Raw genomic sequence first — 10,119 nt, 5'->3', positions numbered from 1 at the left:
GGTGAGCCCTTTTGTTTACAGCAAATGATTATGTGACGTTTATTTTGATCCCTTTCTTGATGTTGCGATGTTTTTGTTCCCTTTTCAAGTATAGTCTTTTTCATTAAGAAAAGGGCCCATAAACAAATTTTTCCGTTTTGTTGTTTGGTGTTTATGAGCCGTTAATTTTTGAGGGGAAGTGAAAGGTTATTTTGCTTATGTGCCTTTTCGATAATCCATTATTTTCCCAACAGCCAGGCTTCAGAATCGGCTTATTTAAGGTATGTATAAAGCTTTGTTAGTGTCCATTTGAAGTAAGTATTTACCGGAATTGTTTACGTTTTGTTTATCGGCCCATTTGAAATGTTCTCGGCGATTTTACAATGCTCAGAAAAAGCAATCACGGCCCTCAAATTAGATATCACTTATTCAGACTTTCGGTGTAGTATCATACGAGTAAACTATTTTCTTTTCTGAGCTGTGTAAGTAGAAACAATGTACGTCATCAAAAGAACTATAATAGTATCACTTGTTTTTAAATAGGATTTCAATAAATTTGATCAAAACTTTCTCAATGTTTACATTCGGCAGTTAGGTCCATTTCAAATGTTCGGCTTGCAATAATTTTTGTTCACAATCCATCTGACCGATTTGACGTTAAAAGCTGACTGCCGGCCAGCTGTGGAGATGGATTCTGCATTAGCCGAGCGTCACAAACAAAAACCAGCCGAGGGGATGTTCGATTGAAACTTGACCTTCGATTTGGTGCCGTTGGCGCCGAAATTTGAAAATGATTCCAGGAATTCTTTCTCCTTGAACAAAACCAACAGACGGATGAGCCGCAGTAATTATTCGTCTTGAATCACTTGTGCTTGTGCCTTCGTTCAGGATCAGATTGGTGAGTTTACGTGCGTGGAAGACAGCAACGATTTCGAACTTGAAAAGAATTTTCGTAATTCTCTTCATAGAAAATTGGACAACAGCCCGTAATCTAGTGCTTCAAGTATAATCAGTTACCGTAACGGAACGACCCCGTTTCTAGAATGAGCACATCCGATTTCGGTAAGAGTCCGTTCAATTTCACCGGCTGTCCAATTCAATCTCGTTTATATTTCCACCACAGAATCAGCTGCTTCGGTAGGTACAGAATCCGAAGAATTTCACGCGACTAATTCTATGCCCGATGCTGACCGCAGCCTTGCCCAGCGGATGCTGCTGTACGTTTACAACAGGGCGGGAATAACGCACGCCCGGCAGCTGATGTTCTGGGAAGATTTCCGCTCCAGTAATCCGGACGTAGAAATGCAAGCTCGCGATTTACGGGCAATGTTCTTCGAGGAAGTTCTAAACGATTTAGAACATTACGACGATTTGGCCTACGAAGTAGTACAATATCTCAACCCGATTTTTAATCAGTATCAGCGGGGTGTGCTGGAGTTTGGTGATTTAGCCGAAGGTGAAGATTTCCTGCTAAATGTGCCTCCGGGAGTCGCTGGAGGCGAGCTTAGCTTTGAAGAGATGGTCAATTACGTTTCGGCCCCGATCACGGCCAGCCGCAACCTACCGATGGTTCCGCTGAACCTGGAACTGGTTACCACTCCGCGTTCGAAACGACCATCCCGCGAAGATGAAATGGCTCAACAGTTTGCTAAGCTGCTAAGTGAACTCGTTTGGACCGAAGAGGAAGCAGCAGAGAAACCGGTGTTGCCTATCCCGGAGCTGCGGGAGCGCACCTTTGCTCTAACCAAAGCCGGAATCTCCCTGCAGCATCTGCTGGAACCGGGCATGATTGCACACACACTGCTGAGTCAGCAGTATGAAGCTCGTGCCGAGAAGGCGGCGGAGTGCGATCAGGTTGTCCCGGCGACTTGCGCCTCCTCCGGCAAGCGAAGTGCCGCCAAACGATGTCAATCGTATGACGACTCAGGATTGGGTCTTTCACCGAGCAAGCGTGCTCTGCTTATGACTCCTATGCTACCGAGTGCCAGGCGTTTGGAGCAGCATCATCGTCTGCGACGGCTGGTTTCGGCACCCCCGGAATGTTAAGAACCGGGACTGGGAATGTTGTGTATGATTTATTATTTCTTGACCTCCCTTTTTTATTTCTAGATTTTGAACTAGTCTAATCACATTGTTTACGACATACATATGCAACTGTATTCTATTGGAATGTGAGTTAAGTTTGAATAAAGTGCACTGTTTTCTAAATGAACAGTTGGTTCTTAATTTTATCTAATAGCCCAGTCCCAACGTCAATTGATGTTTTTTTTCGTAAAAGAAGTTACGAAATCCGATATCTTTGGAAATGAGACACCTTGGTTATGCAGCTATTTTTCCGGTCTTATTTTAATACAAATAAGCAGTCTTCATTTTGTTATATCTAGAATTGCACATATTTTGTCGCATGTAATTTTAAATGATTTTGATTTGATGCCATTGTAAGGGAACACGTATCCGCCGGTTATTGCCAATTAAGCCGACATTTTTTTAGACTGAGCAAACTAATTTCTTTGTTTAGTGGTTATTTGACCAAGTAGGAAACTAGCCAACTGGGTATTTAATGCGCGTGGGGAATACGCATGGTCTTGTCTGAGTGAATGATGACTTTTGAAGTATGTGTGAGGGTTGAGAATGAACAATTCGCAAGAAGAATTCAAAACCAGTTGTCAATTTTCGGCAGTTCTATCAGCACGAAGAAGAAATGTTTTATTTTCATATTCTTTGGTTTACTTTTAGTCCAAAACCTCATCAATCAATTATATTAATTGCACTTATAGTGCTAAGTACTTGTGTGTGCTTTGGAGCAGTACATGCGCAATATTATTGTTATGTTAACCATTTTTCTTCATTAGTATAAAAATATTATCGGCCCTATTCTCACAGTCACGTCACCTAGTGACTAGAATGAATTTTTCTTCTAGTCACTAAGTGACGTGACTGTAAATAAACCCTTTTATCTGTATACACTCCGTAGTGTTTTTGTTTACGCAACATTACGCTCACCGCTGTTCTGTACCCATAACATTTAGTTAAAAATTTTTGTTCATTTTCGCGTTTGTTAACGGTCATGTGCGTATAAATAGGTGTAGAAAATTTTGTTGAAGATTTGTGTATACGTAACGTGTTTAGTTAGGTAACTGCTCTCCTCTTGCTATGAAATGGGTGCTGATTATGCTGCGCATCGGCAATTGACAGCTATGCGGCGATGCGGTTGGTGATTTTAGGTTTGTTCCAGTACCAGGAGAAACTGGAAGTACTCCGGAGCAAACAGGAAAAAAAAATCGTTCCTGTACTATCTTCTTCTCTTATTTCTTCTTCTGGTGGCAAACCGGAGTGAAAAGGAGCAAGAATTTTTTGCTCCGGAGCAACAGGGAGTGACTTCCGTGTACTGGAACAAACCTTTTGTTTTGGTCGTGAGCAAGCCCTCTAAGAACGGTTGTTTTCGCAATCGTCCAATGAAGGACGTTCGTTGGACCAATTTGGACAACGTCTAAACAACCGTTCAACAAACGTCCATCGTTGGATCCGTGTTGAACGATTTTGAAACAATTTTTTGGACGTCTCAGTGGGAGGCAGCCATCGTGTTCGTGAATCGTGAAAACGATACTTATTGATGAACAACGGAGATTAACAGACGTCCGTCGACAAGTTTTAGTGGGACAGTTTTCCTCCACTAGAGAAAAGTTTCAGTGTGCGCGTGCGACTGCTAGCGAAGACAGTCGGAAAGTACAGGCCCGTGGTTCTGGTACAGTGCATAGTGTGGTGTTGGGTTGCCGAAAAAGGAAGCTAAGCGCCAAGGAGTCACTCGCTTTTCCGGCTAAGTATAAAAGACCCACAAGACGTCTTTCCGCTCTCGCTGTTGAGGATAAGTCAAACGAGCTAAGCTCTCCTTTACTGCTAATAGTCAAGGAGAGCGAAGCATGGCGGACAAAGGTTCCCCCTGGGAAGATCACTGCGGTGACTTCCGGGATCACTTGAGGTGAGCAAGTCGATCCGGAGATAGTTCGCCAACGTCGCTAGGGAGGATCCAATAAAGGAGCAAAGCTCATCTCCCTAGCTAACAGTCAAGGACCGCTGCCGGAGCAGCCAACGAGCAGCCAGCAGGAGAACACGGCCGTTGGAGTTCCGGCCGGTTGGATGAAACCGTCGCCTTCCCGCCTACAGCAGTAGTTCGCCGAGCAGCGCACAGTGTATCAAGAGAAAAGGGGAGAATATAAAAGAATATAAAAGTTCCTGTAGAAGCACCTACGCCGCCCTGACAAAGGGTCTGCGGCTTGGTGGCAGATCACTCTAGGAATGTATACCAAATTTTCATCATATTTGAAAAAATGCATTTAATTTCCATTTTTGCATCAACTTGTTTGAAAAGTTTGTTTAACAGACGTCCTACGCTGATCCATTTTGTGCAACGTTTTGTTGAATGTGGGGCTAGTTGTTTTGTAGAGTTTTGGCACAGAGAACAGACATCCATGATCGAACAAAAATATTTAAAAAACGTGTGTAAACATTTGAATTAATATACGATAAACACTAGCACCGCCACACCAACCTATCCCAACTATCCGTCAAATCCATTCAAGAACCGGTTCGAAATCCTGAATGGATTCAGTATGGAATCTTGCTCAAAGAAAACAACCGATTCCGACTCTATCGGTTGATGAATTTGAGCTGGAATTCATGCTGGAAATCCGAACCGTTTCCGGACTAGTTTGACTGGGTAGAGGAATAACCGCTGTCAAATCTGTCGAACTCAGACACAAAAAACATGACGACAGTAGCGCACCTGGTTTGGATATCCCAACTACCTTCGAAATCGTTAGAGATTTTACACAAGTTGAATGCTGAAGATGGACTGGAAGATGTTCTCTGTGGTTTTGGTGTCTTACACGAAACGCAAAATATATTCCACGCAACGTAAAATACATTATGAATTTCTACTTTGATGGATAGAAATGCATTTAATTTCGCTGATTTTTTAAAATGCATCACAAGGACCTGCCCCTAGGTTTGTGGGCAAATAAGAACCCGGCTAGTGGGCAATCCCTACTTACAACCTTAAACGAAGGTTCCTGAAAGGTATCGGATGGTTACCAGAAGTTTCCAAAAACATAAACTGGGAAATAAAATGTTACTAGCAACGCTCCATCTCTCCGTTTATCGACTGGATGTTGTTGGCTCGAATCAAAACTTGCCGAAATTAAACAAAGTTCATTTCATATCGTCAACCTGGCGCCCAGGTGGTGAAATCGTTAGAATTACAGATACTTTATATAACAGACTAGCGGAGAGAAAAACTAGCAACCATGGATGTAAACTGGCATCACGGAAGCCCCCATAAGCTTTACATGGGCTTCCTCTTGTACCTCCCTCTCAAAACCCTCATACTCATTTGGCTGCACTTTTTGACAGTCCGTTTGGCTACAATTTTTGACACTTCGCCAGTCTGTTATATAAAGTGTCTGTAGAGAAAATCATGTGAAATGGGTCAGGCATTGCATTTATCGCTCATATGAGTAAATGCTTTCGGATAATTTGCTACTGCGACAAAAAAACTCACATTTTCACACGAAAAGTTATTGGCACTCATACAACTTCTCCGGATAAATACAACGTGTTATTTCTCCGGATAAAGAAAACCACCGGAGAATGAGCTAATGAGTTTATCATGGTATCCTTTTTGCGGTCGCTGCCTTGCTGTCGCTATTCCAAAACACGAAAAAACAAGTCTGTCGTACTTCTTTGCCGCTTTTCTTTGAAATTAAGTGTATGTTTTGACGCTTTCATTGATTTCCACGAAAATAAAATATTTTCCTTCTTCGGTGAGAAGGAAAAAATCAAATAAACTTTATCCGGAAAATGTATTCTCACGCTATTTGTGGAGACGGAGAATTTTGCGACTCATCTTATCTCGGAAAAGTTGGACATCGGATAAGCCTCTTCTCACGTGAGTGAGAGAGAAATACAATGCCTGCAACTGGCACCCGTTAGACACTCTAGTTAGAGTGGCCATTAGAGTTACTATATTCAGTGGAGGACACAAAAACCAGAAAACTGGCAGCTCTTATTTCAGAAAGAAAACACTGGTATCCCATGCACATGTTCAAGCTCTAGCTTAATAATTTCATTGTCGTCGTAAGAACTTCACATGTACGAATAGAAAAACCAATTCGAAGATATAATGATATGATTTTATACCTTGTGCGAATATCTCTTGGTGTTACAGAAATTTGTTTGTTCTTTTCGTTTCTCTGCGCTCGATAACACAAGGAAATAGTAAAATAAATATGACCATAATCACAATACCTTTTCCAGATACATCCAAAAAGAACATATTATGTGACGTCATGCTCGATTGGCTCCGGCATTTGACATGTTCAATTGGCTCCGCTCAGTGTCTCCGCCTATCTATGAAGTAACTATAGGGGCCACGAGGAAGAAGAAGACGTAAAACGTATCCAAACGAGCATGAAATTTGATGTATTTCTGTTGTGTTAACCGTGTTAACCTGATGACAAACCTGCTGGATGTTGTTGGATTAAATCAAAACTCGTCAATTGTAAAGACGCTGAATCCCTCTGGATAAAGACTCGCCATCTCTATCTTATTCTTATTATTTATCAGTAACTGTCATTCCAATCGAGCATGAGATCTGTCAAAAGCCCTCAATCCGAAGAAAATCGCTTCGAAATCCTTCTGGAACGAGGGCCATTGACAGGTCTCGTGCTCGATTGGAACGACACTGATAGATAAATGGTAAACAAACGATTGGAGTGTCGAGTCTTTATCCAGAGGGATTCAGCGTCGTTAGTCAATTGTAAACAAAGTTCATTCTGTAACGTTAAACTGGCGCCCAGGTGGCGAAATCGTCAGAGATAAACGGGGTCCCATATTATTGGCTCGAATCAAAACTCGTCGAAATGTCACTTGACGATAGGTTCATCCGGAGTGTTCATTTGTGTTTACATTTTGCTAGCGTTGCCAATCTTATTTTGTGTCCAGGTTCCCCTACATTTTGTGTATCAAATAGCGCAAAAACATTTCACACGATTTTCATAGCGAAGGAATAATTGCAGTAGAGAATGACTATATTCGAACTTGAGTAATTTCATCGAGATTGTCTTCAATCTGCTTTTTTGGTAACCCAACTAACATTTCGTGTTTTTATAAACATTTTAACAGTTGCTTTATTCAGCTCTAGCTGAGCATTGGAAGTATACGTGAAATCATATATCGTTTATTCCGCCCTTAAGCATCTGAATTTGGAGAATTTATTCAGCTTGTCTGATTAAGACACATTAAAGAACAATTCTTCAGCATGTGTACAACCTGAAGATAGTTCAGTTTTATAAATAAACTTTTTCGTTACCGCTATTCAGCTGAGAGTTATCATAGGAAAATAATTTAAAAAGATATTTTTTCAAGTTATTTTTTTTGGTAAGCGGAATTCGCTATTCAAGATAAATTTATTTATTTATATCAATTTTTATTGGAATGAAAATACGTTTAAAACCTTCATTGCTGTGAAGTTCGCGTGCGTGAATAATCATTGTACCTTTGTTTGCAAATCGATGGGCACAAAAAATTCATGGTGTCAAAAATTTACAGCAACCAAGAGAACAAAAAGTTTCTCTTGTGTTCAATATGAGAATATTCATGTTTCACAAGTAAACAGACCATTTCGAATTAAAAAGTAAATTTACATAAACAAGCGCGCGTGCGATTTTGTAAGCTGTACATTGAAAAACTGTAATTCGTAGGTTTCACGTGCTGCAAACTCAGTAGATATAAAAGAAAAACAAAATAAATTTTCTTTCGTTTATTGATCTATTGCTCCTTAACCGTAATATATGCAAAACATCTATATTGAAATATACCGAAATACTTAGAAAATATATTGATTTCTCGCTTTAAAGATTTACGAGAACAGTTGTCGTCAATGTAATAATCATGTTATTCCAGGGACTTTATTTATTATTATATCTAACGCTGGATGTCGAGCGACAGATGGCACGATAGTGCAATCACAGAGAACAGACGTCCATCTTCAGCATTCAACTTGTGTAAAATCTCTAACAGTTTCGAAGGTAGTTGGGATATCCAAACCAGGTGCGCTACTGTCGTCTTGTTTTTATGTGGTTGAGTTCGACAGAATTGACAGCGGTTATTCCTCTACCCAGTCAAACCAGTCCGGAACCGGTTCGGACTTCCAGCATGAATTCCAGCTCAAATGCACCAACCGATAGAGACGGAATCGGTTGTTTTCTTTAAGCGAGATTCCATACTGAATCCATTCAGGATTTCGAACCGGTCCCAAAATGGATTTGACGGATAGTTGAGATAGATTGGTGTGGCGGCGCTAGTGTGTATCGTAAATTAATTCAAATATTTACACACGTTTATTAAATATTTTGGTTCGATCATGGATGTCTGATCTCTGTGGTGCAATGATGATGTCTTTATTTTCATCTGTCAAAACGCATCGAAAAGTTAACTTTTAATTTTATAAACTCAAATAATATTTTATTTAAAATTTACTTCGTTTAATGAAAAGTAATTTTGATGAAGAAAATTTGTTTTCTGCCTATGGAAAATATGTAGAAGGTAACAATCGTTCTTTCGGTTTCAGTTTACACTAAAACGAAATTCAGAGATTGTAATATGGAGAGAAAACACAATGGCGGGCAAATTTTTTTTGATTAAAGCGTGCAGATGTTGATAGTCAATAAAATAGTGATAAATCCAATTTCTAGGTGAATATTTTCCGTTTCTGAAACAACCAACTTAACCTCGAAAACACAAAAACAAATCCAAGTCTCGATAATTCGCAACAAAACACAGGTTTTTACTGAATGATTTGATATCAAACGAAAAAAAAAGTGTTTTTTGTCACCTATAACACAATTTTTTGTTAACCTACGTATTGTTTATCATAAAATAATTAAAATAAAAAAAAACCATCCTATATCATCAACCCAGGAACATACTTTTGTCATCATTTGACTGGTACAAATAATAAAATGTAGTTGGCGCGTCGAGCGGATAAGTTTCACATTTGATGAATTGTTTTCAATTTTATTCAAAAAGTTTTTGTTAGCAAATCTTCTGAGGTATTTTTTAAAATTTCTACTTATTGCGAGAAATATAATATGATTCTGAACTTATTTTTAGATAGCAAATTGATGACGCTAAAACTTTCTTAATTTGTAATTTTTTTATTGGTTTCGAAAATCTGTCAGTACAGGACTGTATATCAGGCCAAGAATATAATATTACCAAAAAGGTTTTTTTTGTATTTTTTTTGTTATTAAAAAATAATGAATTCGTGAAAAAATTAGGATAACGGAAAAAGCATTTTATACTGCTTATTTCGCACTAAACATTTATTATTTTTTTTGCCGAAATTCAGCATTTTTGCTAATTTTGCGGAGATTTGAACAGCACTCGGTAAATTCATTTTTCGCTTAAATCTTGATAAACGCCTCAATTGTTTGCTGGGATTTGGGAAATATTTCGCTGAAAATCAGCAAACAAACGACACTTTCCGAGATATCGGTATAAAAATATACTTATTACTCGGTTGTGTGGAGATTTGGCTTAGTTCGACTAAGTGTGTATGCATATGCAAGTCATTGGCATGAATTATTTTTTAGGTTTGCTAATGCATCGTACCAACTTGATAGCTTCTTTTTGTTAGCAATGACATTTTTAGGCAGGAAATAAAATTGGAAATTAACTGCCTGTAATTATAAAAAAATGGATAAATATTACAAGAGCAAACCGTTAAAGCAACAAGTAGAATAAGTTAAGGGTCCTAAATATGCTAATTTGAGAAGTCCTTATGTGTGTTAACCATCCTAACTCCCACTAGCTGGTAGTGATTTACAGAAAAAAGAGGTTTGCATGTATTTTAACATATCCATGCAAATAACTTGGATCAAGGATTTAGGTAGGTGTTAGCTCCATTGACTTTCCGATGACCCATTTCGTGTACAGCGCCAGACATGTTCCGAGGTCATCGTTCCATCAGCCAGCCCCGCCTTACTGTAATGTTTGCATCAAATGGATTATAACATTACAATAAGACTTTCGATTCCTTACATGAGGTAAGAAATCGACGCGTATTTAGTGTATTTATTTGAT

At 39.2% G+C, this 10,119-nt stretch overlaps 1 protein-coding gene across 2 annotated transcripts; it reads left to right on the top strand.

The window, feature by feature from the left end:
* The first annotated feature begins 768 nt into the window (after positions 1 to 768).
* On the top strand, positions 769 to 2,168 carry LOC131692283 (uncharacterized). Of its 2 annotated transcripts, none has more exons than XM_058979242.1 (3): positions 769 to 877; positions 948 to 1,041; positions 1,103 to 2,168. In XM_058979242.1, exons 2-3 carry the CDS (start codon positions 1,023 to 1,025, stop codon positions 2,023 to 2,025), a joined length of 942 nt encoding a protein of 313 aa, XP_058835225.1. In that variant the 5' UTR covers positions 769 to 877; positions 948 to 1,022; the 3' UTR covers positions 2,026 to 2,168. The 2 variants fall into 2 exon arrangements, with proteins under 2 accessions (XP_058835225.1, XP_058835226.1); XM_058979243.1 differs by having other exon boundaries at positions 811 to 877; positions 925 to 1,041.
* The last annotated feature ends 7,951 nt before the right edge of the window (positions 2,169 to 10,119 follow it).

Source organism: Topomyia yanbarensis, chromosome 3 (assembly GCF_030247195.1).
Source record: "Topomyia yanbarensis strain Yona2022 chromosome 3, ASM3024719v1, whole genome shotgun sequence".
NCBI lineage: Eukaryota > Metazoa > Arthropoda > Insecta > Diptera > Culicidae > Topomyia > Topomyia yanbarensis.
The sequence above is the reverse complement of the archived record's forward strand: the minus strand, read 5'-3'. Positions and strand labels throughout refer to the sequence as shown.